Source organism: Knufia obscura, assembly GCF_036327395.1.
Source record: "Knufia obscura strain CCFEE 5817 isolate CBS 148926 chromosome Unknown scaffold_11, whole genome shotgun sequence".
In the NCBI taxonomy this organism is placed as follows: Eukaryota; Fungi; Ascomycota; class Eurotiomycetes; order Chaetothyriales; family Trichomeriaceae; genus Knufia; species Knufia obscura.
In genome coordinates, this window is record NW_027042697.1 from 490,258 (window position 1) to 511,590 (window position 21,333).

The 21,333-nt window shown below is 51.1% G+C and overlaps 9 protein-coding genes across 9 annotated transcripts; 6 read left to right on the plus strand and 3 right to left on the minus strand.

Moving 5' to 3' along the window:
• Positions 1-714: 714 nt before the first annotated feature.
• Positions 715-1,993, minus strand: GCN3 (translation initiation factor eIF-2B subunit alpha; the record flags this gene model as incomplete). Its single annotated transcript, XM_064876879.1, has 2 exons — positions 715-1,769; positions 1,972-1,993. 2 exons carry the CDS (start codon positions 1,991-1,993, stop codon positions 715-717), a joined length of 1,077 nt encoding a protein of 358 aa, XP_064727266.1.
• A 273-nt stretch (positions 1,994-2,266) lies between these two features.
• Positions 2,267-3,744, plus strand: NUF2 (kinetochore-associated Ndc80 complex subunit nuf2; the record flags this gene model as incomplete). The annotated part of the gene is made up of 3 exons (XM_064876880.1): positions 2,267-2,347; positions 2,400-3,575; positions 3,628-3,744. The coding sequence occupies 3 exons, from the start codon at positions 2,267-2,269 to the stop codon at positions 3,742-3,744; spliced, it is 1,374 nt and encodes a 457-aa protein (XP_064727267.1).
• Positions 3,745-3,861: 117 nt separating this feature from the next.
• On the minus strand, positions 3,862-4,569 carry PMZ80_008481 (uncharacterized protein; the record flags this gene model as incomplete). The annotated part of the gene is made up of 1 exon (XM_064876881.1): positions 3,862-4,569. One exon carries the CDS (start codon positions 4,567-4,569, stop codon positions 3,862-3,864), a length of 708 nt encoding a protein of 235 aa, XP_064727268.1.
• Positions 4,570-4,933: 364 nt separating this feature from the next.
• APL6 (AP-3 complex subunit beta) lies at positions 4,934-7,365 on the plus strand (the record flags this gene model as incomplete). The annotated part of the gene is made up of 2 exons (XM_064876882.1): positions 4,934-4,973; positions 5,021-7,365. The coding sequence occupies 2 exons, from the start codon at positions 4,934-4,936 to the stop codon at positions 7,363-7,365; spliced, it is 2,385 nt and encodes a 794-aa protein (XP_064727269.1).
• Positions 7,366-8,064: 699 nt separating this feature from the next.
• On the plus strand, positions 8,065-11,744 carry PMZ80_008483 (uncharacterized protein; the record flags this gene model as incomplete). Its single annotated transcript, XM_064876883.1, has 2 exons — positions 8,065-8,072; positions 8,210-11,744. 2 exons carry the CDS (start codon positions 8,065-8,067, stop codon positions 11,742-11,744), a joined length of 3,543 nt encoding a protein of 1,180 aa, XP_064727270.1.
• A 1,166-nt stretch (positions 11,745-12,910) lies between these two features.
• On the minus strand, positions 12,911-14,503 carry zrg17 (cation diffusion zinc membrane transporter Zrg17; the record flags this gene model as incomplete). Its single annotated transcript, XM_064876884.1, has 1 exon — positions 12,911-14,503. One exon carries the CDS (start codon positions 14,501-14,503, stop codon positions 12,911-12,913), a length of 1,593 nt encoding a protein of 530 aa, XP_064727271.1.
• A 349-nt stretch (positions 14,504-14,852) lies between these two features.
• On the plus strand, positions 14,853-17,966 carry PMZ80_008485 (uncharacterized protein; the record flags this gene model as incomplete). The annotated part of the gene is made up of 2 exons (XM_064876885.1): positions 14,853-17,076; positions 17,332-17,966. 2 exons carry the CDS (start codon positions 14,853-14,855, stop codon positions 17,964-17,966), a joined length of 2,859 nt encoding a protein of 952 aa, XP_064727272.1.
• A 386-nt stretch (positions 17,967-18,352) lies between these two features.
• Positions 18,353-18,574, plus strand: PMZ80_008486 (uncharacterized protein; the record flags this gene model as incomplete). Its single annotated transcript, XM_064876886.1, has 1 exon — positions 18,353-18,574. One exon carries the CDS (start codon positions 18,353-18,355, stop codon positions 18,572-18,574), a length of 222 nt encoding a protein of 73 aa, XP_064727273.1.
• Positions 18,575-19,437: 863 nt separating this feature from the next.
• PMZ80_008487 (uncharacterized protein) lies at positions 19,438-20,112 on the plus strand (the record flags this gene model as incomplete). Its single annotated transcript, XM_064876887.1, has 1 exon — positions 19,438-20,112. One exon carries the CDS (start codon positions 19,438-19,440, stop codon positions 20,110-20,112), a length of 675 nt encoding a protein of 224 aa, XP_064727274.1.
• Positions 20,113-21,333: the final 1,221 nt, after the last annotated feature.

The following is a 21,333-nucleotide window of genomic DNA, read 5'->3' on the forward strand; positions in this document are numbered from 1 at the left end:
TCGACTCTGAAAAACGACAAAAAAAGAAGGACCATTTTGGATCGGCCGATTGGTTTTTAGATGTTTGTTTGGTTTTGGTATTTCATGATTTGGTTGGTAATCCGGTGCTTGTCGAATCAAGCACCTGCACACCATGTTTATTTGGTTGTTGCGGGCTTTCCTGGACTACAAGATACTTATGTTATGTATCAACGTAGATTGCCTCGCACCCTAATCAGCAGCTATCGAACACCGTGGGGTCGTACTTGACGTCTTGACTTCTGACCACAACACTGAATAACTTCGACACAAACCCTAGGGGCTTGATACAAGCCGTGACATCCCAGATCAGGTTCCACCCTGATCGTCCTGCAGACTGGGGAATCGAACACCCAGCGTCCGGATTGGAAATTGGATCGCAACTACTACCCCGGAGAGGTGGGTTCATTGTGACTCGGCTATCCATGAGAAGACTTGTATCAATGTTGGGAGAAAATTTGTGTAGTAACGTATATGACTGTGTTGCTTGCTCGGGCCGAAACACGTGGAAGGGCGGTGCCGAAGTGAAGAATTACCCGTGGTGTTGTCACTATTGTATCGATTCGTGGCTTCATCGGTTCATTCGGTCGTTCAGGCTAAGTCATATTCATCAAAATCACCACTTGGTCGATTCAGGTGTGCATCGTATCGCTCCGCCGTCTCGTCGCATCGTTATTCATTCATCCTACCATACCATCAAAACCACAACTTAATCAACTCCTCTGCAACCCCTTCGCATGTCACGATGCCGCTTTCGGTAATCAACCCACTAATCAACTCAGGCGGCGTAATATCAACTAGCCCAACATTCTCTCCACCCTTTGTCCCCTGCACATTCCACTCCATTTCTTTTTCATCATCCGACGACGACCTAAACTTCAACACTTCCTGCTTGGCATCCATCCTCTGCAGATCCTGATCACCGAATGTTGTCGGAAACTGCCTCGTGAACTTGTACGACTCAGCTGCAAAGTAGCACGGTATTGAAGTGGCCTTTGCAACGCTGGCTACAAGATGCGATCCTAGATTCGATACCGCGGCGCCATTCTCGAGGACTGCTTCTGCGCCGAGGAGGAAGAGGACATTACTCGACTGGGCTTTTGGTAACGATGCGATTGTGTGAGATAGGGCCGGAAAAGGTACCGTGGCCACTGGAATGCCCATTGCTACGAGTCGCTTCGTGGATTGATCGAGTGCAGTCGCTTCGTTGTCGGCTGTTGATTGTGACCATGTCGAGGAGGAGATGAAGATGACGTTGAAGTAGCGGGTTGACTCTGCGGCGTGGCTCAAGATTGCATCTATGACACGACTCGAGCCATAGGCGAAGATTGTGCTGTCATCGCGGATGAATGGGAGGGCGTGCTTGGCTATCTTTGATCGGGCTGATTTTGTTCTGGTGACGAATAGCTTGCTGTTTGTTATCAGCTGGCGTCGGAGCTGTGTGAAATCATGGCCGGAGAGTTGAGCGGGTTGCTGCTGGAAGGAGGTGATGATGTATCGTTGGAGGAGTTCTGTCCCGGCAGACAGGGGTATGGGGTTGGATTGGGAGGCGAGGAGGGTGCTAGATGAGGTCTGAAGGAGAGTGATTGTTTCAGTTATGGTGCTGAGGGATGCTGCGTTGAGGACCGCTATGAGGGACTCGATTGCTGCTATGGGAGGAGTGATGGACGGGTCGGATGAGATGAGGCGATTGTAGTGCGAGACTATGTCGAAGGAAGTGGGTGAGTCTTCGGGAGGTGGTGTCGCGAGACCTGGTCGGTCCTGAAGTCAGCATTGATGGCTTTTACAGAATACATGATGGTGCGGCGTGATGGAAGATGCTCTTCTTCGACTCCCACGCTGGCGCCAAGCAGGCATGTAGGGTCTTGTTAAGGGCGAAATTTGGTATACATGGCTCTAGGGACTCTGAGGAGTGCATGGGGAAATCAACAACAACTTCCGAGACTGACTTACCTGCTGGGCTGCTCGATGTCATATTGGCTGGATTCTGTTATGATTGTATGGCGTTTCCTGTTTCCTTGTCGTTGAGGACTCATCGATGTAGATTTGTGGTGGACCATGCGGAGAAGGCCTGATTGGTTGCTATCTGAGCCGACACTAATCCCGATCTGAAACCACAACAGTCAACTGTCACATCACCACGCATACCGGCGGCTCAATAGTATCGCCTTGCACATACTCTTGTCGACGTCGACACCATTGTCGCCGATAGATTCATCACCTTCTACCTCAGTCGTCAACCACAACCATGAATTCACAGTACAGAACCTCCCACCAAGCGGGAAACAAAAAGCGGAAAGAGGAGGATCCAGATGCATTTATGCGACTGGTATGTTGTGCGCAACAACAGGGCGGAACACGTGCTAACATGAAGGTTACAGTCGGATCAAGAAATAGCAGGATGCATCAGCGACATAGGCGTCCCCTTCTCCGAAGCAGACTTGCGCAACCCCAAACCACAACAGATCCAGATGGTCTTCGAGCACCTCGGCGACATCCTCATGAATGCGACCCGGGACTCGATCGACCCAGCCATGCGGGCTGCCTGCGAAGACATCTGCAATGAGCACCCTGACCTTGTACCCGTCGATACGCGACTCATGATGGGCTTCTTCGTCAGCCTGCGCAAGATGCTGGTTGAATGTGGTGTGCATGATTTCAGCATGAATGATCTTGTGCGACCGACGTATGAGCGTTTGGGGAAGATTTTCAGTTATGTGATCAATTTTATTAGGTTCAGGGAGGGACAGACGGATGCAATTGATGAGAACTTTAGTAGGGCGGAGGAGACCAAGAACAGAATTGAGCAGCTGTATACTGAGAACGATGATATGCAACAGCGCTTAGAGGACATGAAACGCAACAGGAAAGCTATGGAAGCCGCTGTGAAAGAGAAAGTCAAGAGGAATGATGAACTAAAAGCACGATTGCTTGAGCTGAGGAAAGGACAAGAGAGGATCGCCGAGCAGCTGGAGCGCTCGAAGGCTGAGAAGAATCGAGCACAACAGCATTTAGAAGAAAAGACAGAAAAACTGGTTAGAAGCCGGCAAGAAAGCGAGAAACTAAGACCATACGTGTTGCAGAGCCCGGCCGCGCTGCAGAGTGCTTTGACAGAGCTGCAAGAGAACCTCTTGCGCGAGAAGAGTCAGATCGATATGCTCGAGAGACGTACGCGAGCGCTTCAGACATCCTCGGACAGTTTCGGTGTGGTGCACAATGATGTACAATCTTGTGTCAAAGTGCTTGAGGAAATTGCCGTTGAGCTGCAGAAGGAGGAAGAGGAAGATTCGAGAGCTGCTAAGAACAAGGAGGCTCTGAATGAGCGTGGCGCAAGTGTGAGGGAGGTCGAGCAGAATGAGAAGCTGCTGCAGAGGCAACTTGCAAAGTGGGAGGAGAGGATAGACGAGCTGAGGAAGAAACACAAAGAGCGAGAAGACGCCAATAAGGTTAAGATGGAAGAGCTGTGGGAGATGCAGAGGCAACTCAGGGAGGAGAGGGGTGCGAAAAGTCGAGAGATGGATCGAAGAAAGGGGAGGATTGATCAAACTGAGAAAAAGGTGAGTCGTGCGACTTTCCGTGTGTAAGGACGAATGCTAACAAAACACATAGATGGCTGAGCTCAAGGAGACCATCGAGAAAGAGGTTAAGGATGCACAGGAGGAGTACCTCAAGCTCGAATCGCACATCAAACTGTACATCACAGAGATGGAGCAGAGCATCTCATAATGATGGTCATGAATGACCGACTTCGAGGCACGACTTAACGACTGTTGACGTTGGATGATGACAATTCTGGACGATACCCTGTTTGATTTTGGAAGGTACATAACATTTGTTGGTTCCTCACTCGAATTGGAACCACCTCTCAGCAAAGCTTCTGATACTCGTCGTTCTGCTCGCCCAGCCTTGACCTGCCTCTCCGATCTTGACTGACCCACTAAGTAGCGGTACCTCAGCACCCCATAATCTGGAACCTCTTTGTGGGTCGATGGGATCATGGAAGTCATTGCACTCAACGAGCTGCATCTCGCCGCCCAGTTGATTGTTGACTGAAGCTAACATTGCGAAGGTCCGCGATAGACCTTGAATGGTGAATTCGGATGTGCCGTGGTGTAATGCTAGCATGTCCACGATGATGACTTGTGATAAAGTATTGGGGCTCCCCGTGCTGCGAAGAGGCAAGGTCGATACATATGCTCGGAAGGACGGGATACTCGAGCAGAAGACTATATTGGTGTTCAAGCTGGTTGCGAGCAATCGAAGAGTAGGTTGCAGTAGTGGAGGCGAGGCATGTTTCGAGGAGGCCACTGGTTCTTCAGCATCACCAACAGGAGGCCCGTCCATGTCCGGACGTGGTTGTTGAAATCCCGGCTCCTCAAGGACCTCCGTGCTAGGCAGGGCATGCAGTGCTAGTTGTTCGAAGAAACGCGACCTTCTGCAACAAGCAATGATAGTTGTATGCTGTTGAGCGTTCGTACAGAAGCCCTCAAGTAAGGCACCGATTGTGTTTGGAGTGCTCTTGACGACTGGAAAGTGTGTTGAACCCTTCATGCTTTCGTGCTTTCCCGTGTAGCCCGTTCTACCTTCGTACAAACTGGTGGTAGGGACGATACGACATTTGACATTTCCTAGGGGGGGGCATCATGGTACTTGAAGACGTTACTTCCGTTTCTTTTCCAGCCCCCAGACGAGGAATCTTTGAATGTCTCTTTCTACTGGAATTCATGATCCAGATCCACGACGATGATGCTGGGAGGAATCCAAGACCGGTCGCCGTTGCCAAAGCGGAGTGCCAAGACCGCCAAATAAATTCCTTGAATGGGCAACTACCTCATCAGCGTCGATTCCCTTCTTCACTTCACGGACAACTGCGCGGCTTGCATACCTCACGTCCGTTGCGGTCCTCGTCCTCATCATGGAGTCGGTGTCGACGATATCCACTATGATGGATCCTGGTAAGTAGCAATTCCATGGCGAGAGATGTGACTGACACGAACGTTAGCCCGGGATCTGACGGTTGAGGCTGCTCAGGCTGTTGCGGCAAAGTTCAAATCAGGCTCATCATCCAAAAGCATCCCCTTCGTCAAGATGAAGGCTCTGCTTGATAGCCGCAGCGACCGCGATATAATCGATGGCTTGCGACGCGTCATCAGCATGATCTACCTCAACAAACCAGCACTACCATATTTTTCATCTGTCGTGAAGAATGTCGCCAACCCTAACGTCGAGGTCAAGAAGCTCGTCTACATTTATCTTCTGCACTACGCTGAGTCAGATCCTGATTTAGCCCTTCTATCAGTGAATGCTATTCAGAAAAGCCTTGCCGATCAGAATCCGCAGGTACGAGCAATGGCTTTGAAGACTATGGCGGGTATGCGGGTGCCTGTCATTAGCCAGATCGTATTTCTTGCAATCAAGCGAGGGGTGTCCGATCTCAGTCCGCACGTCCGAAAAGCAGCTGCTCTGGCCATACCGAAGTGTTATCAGCTCGACCCGAACACGTTACCTCAACTCGCCGACCATATCTCGACCCTGCTAGGAGACAAGCAATACTTTGTTGTTGGACCTGCGGCTCAGACTTTCTTGCAAGCATGTCCAGGCAGGATCGACCTACTGCATCGACACTATCGAGGACTAGTCAAGAAATTGGTCGATATGGACGAGTGGGGTCAGCTTGCGACTTTGCAATTACTCCTAATTTATTCCAGAAAGTGCTTTGCCAGGAAGAAGCAGAAAATAACGAAGATTAACAAAAAAGGCTTCTACGATGACGAAAATGATGAGACCGAGATCACAGAAGAATACACAGACGTCCTTGATCCCGATCTCGGCCTTCTACTCAAGTCCTGCCGGCTGTTGCTGCAAAATCGAAACTCTTCAATCGTCGTTGCCGCTGCTAGCTGTTTACTATATCTCGGCACAGTTGATCACGTCAAAGAAACCATAGGACCACTGATCGCGCTTATGAGAGGTCCGCCAGAGATTCAACAGGTCGCACTGCCTAATATCGTACTGATTGCTCTCAAGCACGCTCAACTATTCGTGCCTTATATCACACACTTTATGATCAATGGTCGAGACACAAGGCAGACGTGGCGGTTGAAGATGGAGCTTCTGACTCTGGTCTTTCCACATGCAAACTCACAAATGAAGGCGTTGATCCTTAACGAGCTCGAGGCTTTCGCTCATAGCGCTGACACCGAACAGATACAAGAGGCCGTACGCGCGATAGGACGATGCGCACAAAGTGATGCACGTTCATCTTCACGGTGTTTCAAGGTTTTGCTCGATCAGATTGCGAGCTTTGACAATGTTCTGGTATCAGAAGTACTTACAGTCTTACGACATCTAATACAGCGAGACCCTCAGGCACATCGCAAGACGATTGTGCGCCTCGCCAGAAATCTTGACCGTACCACAAGTCCAGAAGCGCGAGCCACTATCATTTGGCTTGTTGGAGAGTTCGCAGGCCAAGACCGGGACAATAACATCGCTCCGGATGTACTGCGGATTCTGATCAGAAGTTTCGCGGACGAAAGCGAGGAGGCTAAACAACAAATTGTGCTGTTAGCTGCCAAGGTATATCTGCAGTATCTGCAAGACCGGTCCAACACTTCTGGGGAAGACCAAGCACCGGAAGATGAAGAGCGAAACGGGATTAACGGCCATAACGCCGATGTAGCAGATAACCACCAAGATATGAACCACCCGATACCAAAGATCTGGTCGTACCTACTTACCCTCGTCCGATACGACACATCATATGATCTGCGCGATCGCATGCGACTGTTCAGAGCACTACTCTCGAAACCATCCTCCACTCAACTCGCTTCATTGATGATACTAGCTCCCAAGCCAGTACCGCATACGCCTTCACCTTCCGAGATCCGACAAGATCTAACACTTGGCTCTAGCACGCTTGCGCTTGGCAAAGACGTGGCTGGTATCAATGGTTTGCCTGGCTATGTCGGCCTGCCAGATTGGGTAGAGGCGGGCAAGGAGCCAGACCCAAAGCTGAGAGACGAGTTGGATGCTTCCAGAGACGAATATGTCAGTCAAGCAAATAGAATGACCTCCACTGCAGCAAGTCAAAGACTCGACGAGGCCATAAAAGAGCAAGGTCTGGAAAGTGCTATCAAGAAGAGCGCACCTTCGACGAAGAACAAGACACTCAATGACTGGCTCGAAGAAAGCGAGGATGAAGGCACAGAAGAAGACGAAACCGAGTCAACAGAAGAGGAGACAGAGAGCGGCGAAGAGGTCACTGACAGCGAGGCAGACGCCGAAAGTGGTGACGAGAACGACCATGATCCACGTCAAGGCTTGATGCCATCGTCAGGGGAATGACGTGGAAAGCTTGCGTGAAGCGTGGAACCACGTGCTGGACTCACGTAAGGTAGTTGCCGCCTTGTCGTCCTCACAAACCAGCGTTCCAAACTTCTCACCAACGTCATCACCAAGGTCCATACTATTGTGTTCAGCCCGGCAAGCCTGACCGGATTTCAAGCCTCGAAGACATGTACAGCCTCAAAAGAACACAAGCATGACAAGAGTCTGGCAGCCTTTGACATATCATTGGTGGAAGTGTAAGCTAAGGCTGTCTTCCCCTGGACTTTGGCACGTCTGAATGCCTAGCCCCGGCCAGCCCGCAATTTCTCCGCACGTTCGCATGAGGTGCCTGTATGCCTCATCACCACGAAAGTCAGGATTGGGCCACGCATGCCCGCCATTTCTCCATTTGTGTAACAATCACACAAGCATAAACGGCCTGAATGGTGAGCCTGTGAACGGTTCATATGTTCACCAGGTCAAGGATAATGTGAGCCCCACAAGCGCCCTGCTTCGCCAGGATCCTTGTTTTGCAAAGTGATCGGCGTTTCACCAAGCTCGCCATCCCATACTATGCTCGCCAGACCATATCATCGACAAATACTTTCGCCTTCTTGACCTCAATCTGCGTTGCACAAGCGCATATCAGTCGGACGGCAGATAGAACCAGGAGCGTTTAGGGTATCGCATGCAGAATAATTCGGCGACAATGAGCATATGTCTCTGTGCTTGTGATTTCTCAGCCTGATCCTCTACTTCGATCGATTGTCTCAGCCATGGATTCACGCTCCGTTCTGGCAGGTACGACTCAGTTGTCTGTTCATTGTTCTCAATGCAATTGCACTATCACAAAATGGGTCAGTCAGGTCAAGAACGTTGATAACGACATTATCGCATTCAAGGATAAGCTTCTAGCGCTGCAGTTGAGCTATGACAGGCTAGATGCTACTCTCAAAGACAATACAATCCTAAGTGCTGCTCGTGCTGCTGATGAGTATGCTGGAGATAATCTCTGGTCGCAAACATTCACAATATTGCGTGGCTGTCAGAACAGGATACTTGGGTTGAGGCAAACATTGCAAAACATCGAATACGTTTCACGACGAATCAGCTCAATACTGAAGCACCTTGCCGAAGCTCTTACAAATGGCGAGCTGGTTGTCATGAAGGATGTCATTGATCTTCTGGAGCAGAGCATTTCATTTCCGGTGACCATGATCAACGTAAGTTTGGCATTGCAGCAAACATATCTTCACGAGATAGCGCAGAACGGTGCCGTGCGGTCTATTACAACATTGAAGAGTGATTACAACAAATTCTCATCGCAACTGGAGAGGCTTCTGTGCTCTCCACGATCAGCCGAGCATGAGATTCTCCTGCACATGCACAGTTTTGGTAACGCCGTCAACACCTTCGTGTACAATGCGGCGGTCTCATTGAGCCAAGCATCCGCGGCAAATCCACAGCCTGTGACAATGTACATCCCCCATCAAGATGCTATTCAGCCAGCAGAGCATGCGCGTTGGTCCCAGGAGGATGCATCAACAACGCATACAGCGGAATCTTACGATGAAGTTATGCAAGCGACACCCAATGCCAGCAGCTTACCATTGACACCACGCCATGACCTCAACGCTTATGTCCAGGAGGGGGCCAATGACATCGACAACGAAATTGAACTCGAGTTGACCATGGAATACATGGCGAACGGACAGGCTGATCTCGAGACTGACGATCTCGCTGGAGCTGAAGAGAATTTCAGGCGTGCGCTTGAGATGGCTGGAGAGCATAACCTTTCGACACGACTCACTTACGGTCCTGGTCATATTACTCTTATGCTTGCTGATTGTCTCATGCAGCAAGAGAAGGAGGAAGATGCTCTAGAACTGCTTGAGCCAGTCGCAGATGGGACAGCTGCATTCGTGAAGAGTGATGAGGCATTACCACAAGCATCAATCCCGAAGCAAGGCCTTGAATATGGACTCCAATTCAAGGCGAGTCACATCCTTGCTGTGGTATTCTTGAAGCGACTCGACCTTCAAGCTGCGGAAAAGCGGGCCAAGGAAGCATTTAAGGGCAGACGGGGTCTGCTAGGAGCACAACATCCGCTGACCTTAGAAAGTGTGCAGCTGATCATCGATATTTATATTGCCAAGGATGACAAGACCAATGCTCGTGCCTATCGCCGATTCCTGGAGCCTTCAGGGAAGAGCAGGCATGCGGCAGGACCAGGGAACCCGCAAGTAGGGTTGGCACCTCAGCCAGCACTGGTGAACGATACCTCCGGCACGAGCAGGACAATGATTCCGGCGTCCGCCTCAGCGACCTCGTACAGTACGGACGCCGCAGCTGAGACTTCTCTACCGACCAAATTCGTGACTGTGCGCGACACACCGCCTGTAACATCTACGTCTTTGCAAACTCACGATGCTACAACTCGTCCGACGCAAACGAGTGGTGGAGCTCCAACAGCACACCTGCATCCGGTGAATGGGCAGTACGGATCGCACGATGGACAGGGTGGACTCCTTCCCTTCCCACATCCTAACGATGCAGTAAGATCACCGCCGACGTTGCCTCAAACCTCGGCCAGTCAATCTCAAGTCCTCTCTACACATGGTACAGCATTGACTCAAACCGACGAGTACGGAACAACACAAAACACGTGTTCACCGTCAGGAGCGAAGCAACTCGTTCCTGTTGCACCACTCCAGCCGAACATCGAGCCCGATCCATTGCCAGCTAATATTGGTATTACGAGCAGAACATCGCGCAAGACGAGCTGGTCAAATCCGTTCTCCCGATCTAGCACAAACAAAGCAGATGCGAGCTCGTCCAGAAAGTTGAGGAAAGACTCGTCGGAATCCGTGACCGAGGATGCCTCACGGAACTCTTCGGCAACTGGTATTCTCTCATTAGATCACAAGCGACAGCTGAGTCTAGCAGGCAGCTTCGACTTCGATGCACGAAGCTTTTACAGCAAATCTAGTGACTACGGCGATGAGAAAGTACCGCACCCTAGCATCGCGAGTAGGTCCTTCAGCGCAGCAGCACCAACCCCTGCACGGACGAGACAAGAGCTCGTGCCAATGTTCTCGGCTATCAAGACACTCCGACAGGAGGGCAAGAAGAATGCCGCGATCGAGTCTGCCATGAAATTGCTGAAAGAATATGATCCCGATCGGAAAGTTCTTATAGTCCGTGAAACCGAGCTGAAGAAGAACATGAGAGAAAGCCACAAAGGCATGGCAGGAACCGGCTACGGATATGCACCCATCCACTTCTTCTGCGAGCGCAAGGTAGAGGCAAATGTGGAAGTTGAGCTTCTTATTGGACAAGGGGTCGATGTCAATGCAGTCGCATGCAAAGCAGGATTGCCAGGCACTGATCCATTCACTCCTTTACAGCGAGCAGTCGAGCTCGGACACGCTGAGATAGTGCGTTTACTCATCGAAGCTGATGTCGCGATTGCACCACCAAGACCACAGAAGGGCACCTCTAGCGTAGGTGGCAAAGATAAGATAAATCAACCACTGTTGCTAGCCTGCACGAAAGGGCACACAGAAATTACGTTCGCTCTCCTTACGGCGGGCGCGGGCAAAGTGCTCAAAGAGTTTCCACAGCGCCAATGGCACGGCAACTCTTTGCTGCACGAAGCATGCTGGTTAGCTAATACCGAAATGGTCAAAATGCTGTTGGATTACTCAAGGAACCTCAAAGAACAGCATCGGCAATCAACTTCCGGCCAGCCAGATTATGAATCCGGCGTCATTGGCTCGTTAGGTCAACAAGACCAGTTTGGGGCGACGCCTATTATGTATGCGATTGATCTCCGCGACTGCACGAACGACACGATGCGAGCACTGAAGACAGCGAAACGGAAAGACTGCCTGCGGTTGCTGCTGGAACACGCTGTTAATGGTGACACTCATTCACAGATGTACCGCGAGACTGTTGCACGCATGCTCAGCCTGAAATGGACGAAAGGACCCGGAGCAGGACATAGCATTTTCTGCTACGCCGACGAGGCTGGTGACGACGAATTGACTGGACTACTGGATCCATATAGATACCGTGTCAGTCCTGGCATGCGCTGCAGCGCGACGCCGCAGTGTTCGAATACGGTGAAGATTCACGTACTGGGAGACGGGAACCCTCATCGTGGACAAGGCTCAGGTCGAACAGTGTGGCTACCAAGCTTTCCAGAGCTGATGAGTACACCGGTCGAATATCCCCGTGATGGCATGCATGGAACGCCACCGCCCAGCTTCGAGAGCGCGGTTGGATGTATGAGCCCAAGCAGTCCGACACTGCGCCACCAAAGAGCCGTGAGCAACAGCCTTACAAGCGCGACCGGGTCTGTAATTGATTCAGATCGGAGTACCAACTTCTCGTAGGATGCGGAGTCTGTTGGCAGGGAGAAGTGGCATGCAGTCAGTAATGAGGCAGTGCTAGGGGAGCAGCAGATGCTAGAGGTTCAACGAATAATTGGAACGCAGGCTATCCTCTTACAAACAGTCAGCATTAAGGTCTTTAATTCCAGGTATTCTGTTCCTCTCCATCGGTCTTCACCGAATTCCAAAATCCGTCGTCCCATACGAACTACCCTTCAAAGTTGGAAAGACTTCTGCAGGGGTCGCCAGCGGCCTCAGCCTGGTGTACATCTGCCCTGCTGCCCTCCCAGCACAAGACCCCTGGTGTATCAACTATACCGTGCACTGTCCATTAACAAATGCTATATTTATGAATATTTGCATCCTGGGAGATAGCACTTTTCGATCAGCGTGCGGACGTATCGTCTCTGACCCGTAGACCAGATGCTCCGCTATTTACACTGGCAAGCCATGCCGAGGTTGTGGATGCGTCTGCTTATGACTCAGCAGCTAATGCAATTTTGGATTGTGTCAGGGAGTTGCGTGTTGGTGTTTGCTTGGTGTCGCTGCTGCTAGACTATGGAGATGGTTTGCCTGTTATCAGTCGGTCTTGTGCTTGCTGTGCTGTGCTGGTGCTGGAAAGAATCCATTTCGAGCTGGAGATGAGCTTCTTATGCTGGTGATTTCGGTGCATGATGCGGCCGCTCAAGCAAGGTGTTAGACAACCGTTACATGTCTCTGACGGGGTGCTAGATGTCGTTCAACAAGTATTGTCGATCTTTGACGATCGCAGATGAGTATGAGCCAAGTCCGAGATGTGTTTGAGAGCAAGGTAGGGTCACGTTCGATTATGAGGTGCAGCCGATGAAAGCGCTGAGTCAGGTCTCGAGCGGTCTGGTGGTGGAGAGAACATAGACAATTCAAGCATAATACCTGAGACAGGTCCTCGAAACAAAGCGTAGACAATAGTCTGAAGAGCTCCGGGTACATCAGTGAGACGGATCTCCGGGGTTGACACATGGCTAACAATTTGTCTCGACGCTCATCACGCGGTATTTGACATCGTCGGTCGGCGATCTGGCTACAGTCAGTAAGCAATCGCAGTGACTGCACAGTAGCAGCGCGGAATGCGCGCAAACGACTCGTAGGATGATGTGCAAGACAACCAACATCAATTCATATACAGACCCTCAATGCATCCCATGAGCATGATGATGCGCAGCATGACTATGACTCGTCCCCATCTGCGCCTCCTGATACCCATCATCCAAGTCAAACTCCACGCTCACCTCCCACTTCTGCGCCGCACCACTACCAGCTCCATACCCCCCACTCAACCGATTACGTATCAGCCCCGCGATCCGATCCCTCAGTCTAAGCAGCGCATTCTCCTCCCCGCCGATGTTACCAACGCGGAGTTTCAGATTCGCAATGCCAACTCCGTAATGTGCCTGCCAGAATTTTGCTACGTCGATTTTCTTGACCAGTGGGTCCCTCTCGATATCCTTGATTACGTCGGGGACGCCAGCGCCGGGATAGGACATCAGTAGCATTCCGCCAACGTTCTTTCCCAGGTGAGCGCCGAGGAAGAGCATGGCGAATGCGATACTAAGGCTGAGGAGCTTGTCGATTATCTCGTAGGTGTGGAGCTCAAGCAAGGGTAACAGAAGTAATGTAGTCGAGCAGCTTAGCGTCAAGAAGTGACTTGGGTTGCTCAGTACACCGTGCAGAGGCAACGGCAGATTCAGGTTGTCTATCGCTGCGAATCGCATCGCTTTTCCAATCCTAGCGTGGTTCTTCAATACCATAGCGCTCACGAGCGTCGCGCCAATGGCGAGTATCACCGTGAAGTCTAGTGTTCCTGCGCTAACCCGATCTCCGTGGCTGTGGCTTCGGTGTGGCTCATGACTGCCCAGGCCTTCTAGGGCGTGCTTTGCATTGTGAGAGATGAGATCGAAGCCGAAGAAGATGAGGAGCACGCTTAGTGCGAAACCCGCGATGACTTCCATTCGTTGTAGACCGAAGGGGTGGCGGATGGACGACCGTCCCCAGACCTCGAAATTGTGCCATACCTCGACGAAGACGCAGAGCATTGCGCCTAGACCGTCGTAGAATATGAGGTGGGACAGTGCCTCCATTGCTGCGGAGCTATGTGCGTTCCATGCGACGTAGCCCGCAATAGCCATGTGTGCTAGGGACCAGTAGAATCTTATTTTCTGGTCGCCTGTCATGCTTGCGCGGCATTCTTTGAAGGTCGGGATGGGTAAGGAAGCTGGTAGGCTCAATGCTGGCCGCGGCGGAGGTTCCTGGAATATAGCATGGCTCATGGAGTGGTGTGAGGAGCTATGCTTGTATTTATGGCCTCTCCGTGCGGAGATGTTGCTCTTAATTACCGGGCTCTTTGCCATGCTCATGGGCTGGAAGTTGAAGGGGGTGGAGCTGGCATCGCCGGATAGGCTGGGGGTGAAATAGGCGGTTGAGGCGGTTGGTGGGGGTTCTTCCGCGTCGGTTACGGCGATGGCGTTCTCGGGATGTAGCATGTTGGTAGGGGAGAGGAGGGATGGTTCGTGGGAGATTGAGGATTGAGATGGGGAATGCCGGAGGGAGAGGGAGGAATGTGGAGGGTTGATGCCGAGTCCATAGCTGTTTTGACGTCCGTGCGTTGTGCTATTGCTATTGGGGTCGGCGGGAGGCTGTTCGACGAGGATCGGGGGTGTGGGGGTCCGTGGTGCGAGAACGATGTTGGGAGGGGAGGTTGTGCTTGATGAGGATGGTTGGGACATGGTGACTATATGCTCTGTCCAGCAGAGTGAAGTAGATACAGTGGAACGTGCTCAATTACGAGTAGATAAACACAACAAGAATGAAGTCGAGATGCTGCACCCACCGGTGCACAGGAGGGGTGACCTTGAGTTGTGCAACTTGATATTCCACCGTCTGTTGCGACCCCCTGAAACTCTATCGTCCGCTTGTTCGCCGAATCTTGAGCACTCCGATTGGTCGAGTCTCCACTAGCCTTGAACACGTTTCTTGACGCGACAACGACGTCAACCTTGTCAGCCACCTCATCACCTCGTCGCTTCCACGTTTTCGATACCCGGCATCGCGTCTCCCTCACAAGGACACTGATGGATGGAAGGACCTCGCCTAACTCTTTTGATAGTATTGCTGCTGTTCATCTTCTTCTCCCCTGATCAGCCCAACATCCGCTACCACAGCCGGAGAGAGCAGGAGCGACTGGCAAACGAGAAGCAGCAGGACTTCAATGCTCTTGCCAACTCTACATATGGCGACCTGCCAGCCACCGGTCTCAATTTGACCGGCCTAAGGATTGAGGATGGATACCAGCTTCAGCTTGTGCCCACGGCGCAGGAAATTAGCAGGAAGCAACAGATAGACAGCTGGTACGGTTTCGACCGTCTGACGCCTGTTTACCATGACATCGATGGCCAAGTCAAAGGCGACTTTGTTCGCGTCGATGCCGAGACCGACCCAGCCCGGATGCTTAACTTGACCGAACTCGATCCCGGCGCTGATTATCTTACGAGCAGCTTTGATCGTAACGTCTCAGATGCGAAGGGCCAGCTGATGATCGACCTGGACGATGTCGACCATGGCTCAAAGTTCTTGAGCCGGGATATCAAAGCGACAATAACCATCTATACAGATTCTTCACCTGGAAATGGTTGGGAAGCTAAGTTGCGGGGCGTGCATTTTCCCTCAGGTCAAATCCTCCTTACGACCTCAAGCAGGAAATATAATGCGCTGCCTGCTTTGCCACACTTTGCGCTCACAGAAGGACAATTCCACCGAGCTACGTCTACCATGAATACCTCACTTACCAATATCTGGCAGTATATCGATCAAGGACAAGTGGATGATACGGCACTCCTCATTGCACCAAAATGCGAACTTGTGGTTTGGTTGCATCAGAAGCCTCTGGTAGGTAGCAACCTGTATATTGACGAAATCGAAAGGGAGCTGAGAGAACCTGATGGAGCTCCAATCGGTCAGCCGCCACCGTTAGCATTTTCAGCAGTGGTATTCTCACCAGACTGTGGCTACATACTACAAGCCGATACAGTATTTGGACCAAAGACTGAAGCATATTCCGATCTTGTGCGTCGCATCACAGCTGCATTCTGTATGATGCTTGTTGGACAAATTGTGCTGCTGAAACGGCAGATGGAGAAATGTGCTACGCCTTCTACGAGAAGCAGAGTTTCGTACCACACTTTTGGCATTGCAGCTTTCTGTGACGGCCTCATGCTATTTGCTTTGGTTGGCGTGTTAGTGGCAGACATCTCCATTTTCTTACTGGCTGGCACTGCTGCTTTCCTTTGTTGCATACATGTAGCATTTCTAGAGGTCAAATTCATCTTCGACATCTGGACAGTTCAAGTTGGAGATCCGGCCGCTGCTCAACGAGAACGGCAAAGGAGGGCAGCTGCGACCGCCAATACTATCAACAACACAAATACTAATGCTGCGCCTGCCAGAGCTCCTGCCACGAACGCTGCGACTCCAACAGCAGAAGGCCCAGCTGCCGCAACTGCGCCTACACCTCCCACCAGCGAAGAAGGACTGCCACTCCCCGCAACAGCTGCAGCTACCAATCCTCCAACCATTATCTTACCACCAGATCAAGATGGCACAGGCGCACAAGATATCAGTCCACGCGCGTCATTCGCGTCTCTGTACTCGCGCTTCTACTTTGCCCTTATCAACTTGATGTTCTTCACGTTATGGGCAACATCTTGGTCGCCGACTCCTCGACATATCTACTTTAACTTCCTTGCCTTCAGCTTCTTCTCTCTTTGGCTACCTCAGATCTATCGAAATATCATGCGGAATTGCCGCAAAGCTCTGACAGTGGAATATGTCGTTGGAACGAGCGTCCTCCGAGCTGTGCCAATCCTCTACTGGTATGTTGATGACCGCAATATCCTCTTCGCAACGACGAACCCGCGAACAGCTACTTTGCTGCTCGGCTGGCTGTGGCTCCAGATCATGGTTTTACTCTCTCAGCAATTCCTTGGACCAAGATTATTCATACCAGAAAAGTGGTGTCCTCCTGCTTACGACTACCACCCCATCCTCTACGATGATCTTGAAGCTGGTGGGCTTCCAATCGGCGAGATCACATCTGCATCGGAGGGCAAAGACGCAAGCACGGACAAGGATAAGACTGGTTCGAGAAAGGTCTTTGATTGTGCTGTCTGCATGAACGAGATCGACGTGCCTGTGGTTTCGAAAGATGAGAAGGCAAAGAGTGGAGCAGGCAGAAGTTGGTTGGAACAGAGGAATTACATGGTTACGCCATGCCGGCATATCTTCCACAGCGAGTGTTTGGAGGGTTGGATGAACCTCAGACTCGTTTGTCCTGTTTGCAGAGAGGGCTTGCCTCCGCTTTGAGATCTTCACTTGACCGATTAAACAGCAACCACGGTCGCGCAATCTGTGCTCAATGCTGATTTCCACTGTTTGGTGTCATGATGTGTTTGCTTGACTGCTTGTGGAGGTCATATCTCTTTCCACTGAGTGTCGTTCGGGTCTTTCTTCATTTGGACGATCGTCTCTGCCACCGATACTTTCATGTGCTCTTTATCAGTATTCAGCGAAGATCTTGGTGAAGCATATTTAGCCCAGAGCTCTGACAACTCAGACAGTCAAGACGATGGAGACGAGAGCGGCGGTTCTGCAGAGGAAACATATCTCGGTCCACCTGATGACGAATTTGAGCTAGAGCAAGATACAGGGTACACTGAGACCGAGAACGAGGACGAGAAAGAGTATGACTACCCGAGCCCGATTCTGAGGACGATTCAGACACAGAGGCCGATGATTCAAGCGGAGAAGACACGAGAGTGGCCGGGATCGGCAGCTTCGGTGGTGGTGGTCTTGATCACTCTGACGCTTCAGATGACTCCGATGGCTCCGACAGCAGCGACGACGAGCATGAGGAGGAAGATGAAGACGACGTCGCCAACGGAGAAAGACGTATCATGGAAACTTTGTGCTTGCAGCTTCCTCTCGGTCGATGATTTAGTAGAACTTCCTGGATTCACAGCAGTCCACAACAGTATCGCCAACTGGCTACGAGAAATGGGTCGTGCTTTCGCGACGCTGTTTTCTGGTGGTGCCTCTACATTTGCAGATCCCCACTCTGATCCGGAAGAGGCCAGCACCTGCTCAGATGCAGCTAACGGCTACAGTCCTTGTTTTCCACAACGGTGGGCTTGCTAGACGATTCGAGCGTGAAGACTGCGTTCATGGTCCATGAATGAAGACATCATAACCTTGATGGGATCAACCATTGTGTCACCTCGAGTATCTTGTGGAAGCCTCTGGCTACCAAGGGCAACGGGCTTTACTTGTCTGAGCATCGTACTTAAGGATGCGTCTTCCTTCATACCACTCAAGACCGCCACATACCTCCATCATTCAACTTCGATCCCATCATAAACCTCAAAAACAACCAACCAAACACCCTTCAGCTGGTTCTGAAAGGTCACCTCGCTCCTTTGAACCAAGCAACCACCACAAATCAACATCCACATCACAACCATATCGGTACCCATCCTACCCAGCGATATCAAGTCACCAAGACAACCAGAAAATCTCAAGGCAACATGTCCAACCAAGCCAAGCAGGGCGCTCAGCAAGCCACCGGTGTCCAGCGAAAGAAGTCCGCCAAGAAAAGCAAGAAACCACCCAAATGCGGTTGTGTATACTCAACAGTCAAGTTCATGGGTCAAGTGAGACCCGAAACACCATGCTACCAACCAGATTGCAAGAATAAGAAATGGTACAAAACGCACGGACATATGCCGAATCCGTATCCTGATAAGTAGGGCGGTAACGATGGCAGCAACATTGCGAAGGGCTGGTATCGGGCGGTGTCTTTGCGAAGATAGGTTTCGTCCCGGCCGGGATGGGAGGAAATCATAGCGGTGGCAGGTCTGGATGAGCATGCTGGTCATGCTCTGTCCGAGACGAATCTATGAATCATATTCATTCTGGTTGAGCATTCCCATTGAGCGTTCGGCTGTCGCCGTGCCTTCCACTGTACGCGCGATCTGACTGCTATCTCACAACATCTCTGCTCAAATATTGCTTCAATCATTTTGCGAATGCCTCTACGCGGTATGCATGTGGGTCCGATTGTTGCATCGTGCTTTTGCGCACTACAGCGTCAGCCAAATCGCTAACTCATTGAGGCTCTGCTGTGCCATGTGTGGAGGCTACCAGACATCTTCCGAGACAATTCATCCGATATATGTTTCGAAGCACAGACCTGCGAACTCTGAAACTAGCCTCAGTAGGTACGGCGCCGCTGAAGGCTCTACCACATCAGCTGCAATAGAATCATATCTTGTGATATTGTCTCGAAGAAGCCGAGACGTCTTTCCATGTTGCTGTCAAACGTTCCGGGCTTCATTGTGCTATCTGAGATATTGTTCCATCTGCGAGGGGCCACAGACTTGCCGCAATATGCTCAGTGCGACCATGAAGAGGGTATATCTAAGGGCGAAGTGCACGTCCTATCCTGCATCTTTCGTTCACAACTAAGTACTCACATCATAGAACGAAAGGATCAACCAGACTCCAGAAGCACACAATACGATCAACAAAGCACATAAACCCAACCAACCAATATCAAAGCCACCACACATCGATACTCCGTCCAACAAGCCACACCAAAGCATCAATCAACATGGCAAGCTTCTACAATTCCATACTCAATATAATTCACCAACTTACACAGCCATACACCACATCCACCAGCCCGGCTCGAAATACCCACGAATCCAACAACCACATAGCGACCCCGACAATCCTGCTACGCCACGATGAAACCTGGTACCCCTACAACGAAGATACAGATCCCGATCCAGAAGGCGAGTCTGATAAGGAGGACTTTATCGACTATCCGTCTAGCAGTTCTGAGTCCGACCCCGATTCCGATATATACCCGGAGACTGGTGATGAATTGTGGAGTGATAGCAGCAGCAGCAGTGGCAGCAGCAGTGCAGAGAGCGTCGGGCCTAGTCCTCTGAGCAATCCTCCGCTAACTCCTGAAACTATCACCGACAGCAGTATCAACAATACCGGCGGTGCCACCAGCGAGATCAACAGCGAAATCAGCACTGACAACATCATTAATGAGAGCGGTGGGAGCAACGGGGGTGGCGCCGGCAACGAGATCAGCAGCGAAATCAGTACTGACAACATCATCGGTGGCAGCAGTATCGGTACTGGCACCGAAGATGTGAACGTTGGGGCCAGCGGTAATACCATTGGCGACAGCGACGGAGAAGGCGGAAGTCCTTTCGCGCGATACATCGAAGCTATTGTTTTGGGCGTCTGGGGAATGGATCTGGGCCTGTAAGCCTCGCAACGATGGAATGAAGGAAGTGGGGACGGAAGACTTGTGATGTGGCATGCTGGCCATGCTGACAATGAGAGTGTCGAGTGCCTTGAGATGACTCGGGCATCTAGATTGATTTGGATATTTGGAGTGGCCATTTAGCACAGGAGTCATGGGAGCTGCATTTGAACTTTATCTGATAGTAGATGAGTACCTGACAAATATGATCGTGTTTCGAAAACCTCAGCTTCCCGGATCATCGCGCATGGAAGTGCTCACACGAGGAGCCTAGTGCTTCCGTGATCCCAATCCAACATCGACGGTACCGGTAGCTGTGACCAGGAATGGCCTCAAGCTACCCGCCGTTTGTGCGAGTCAGCCATCTTGTAGAACAGTCCGTGTGACTAGAGGCTTGTTCATGCTGAACACTGCCCATAAGAAAGCCCGATCTCTGGTTTCTGTGCAGACGCCTTTCAGAAACTACCACCCTGTCATCTTCCGAGAGGCTCAAAAATCAGGACGCCTTCTCCGTTGAACCAAAGAACCACCTTCACGCACCTGGATCGTTGTCTGCACGCCCGAGGCTCCAATTCACGACGATGTCTGAACGTGTATCACCAGAGAAGCCAGACAAACATGAAGAAGTCAACCAACCAGGCCGAGCCGGTGACGAACAAAGAGACAGGGGTTGCAGCTGGATCCTGGTGAAGATGCCTGATGGGAGTACAAAGGCATTACCGATTTTGCCATGGTATGAAGATTCTGCCGGGTGCTGGAAAGCATATGGAGGTGATTCCAAACGAGAGGCATGTGGGTGATCGAGGGTCAGCCTGGCAGATCGGGGCGACCGAGGATCTTCACGAAGGAAGGGCACAGACGCTAGAATGCCGAATAACGTTGGAGCTGTGAGTAGGTGCTGATAGATCGAATTGGGACTCGATAGCTCGTGATCTCCTATCAAGCCATATTAATTGTGACATTTGAGAACCATGTGGTAAAGTGATGCCGCTTTGGTAGCACTATACGTGGTTCCCTGCAATAATGCCCTTTAGCTATGCAAACTTTGTTGCCTAGAGCCATTGCCGTCAGCGTCGCCTTATATAGCGCGAGAACAATAAATTTTGTGCATAAGACAAGAGTTTCATTTCCAAAGTGCTAGGCTTGTGAGGTAGTTCGAGTTACCTAGATATGCTCAGGCTATGCTCTGTGGCTGTCGTGAGTACTCTTTTCTAATGCAAGCAG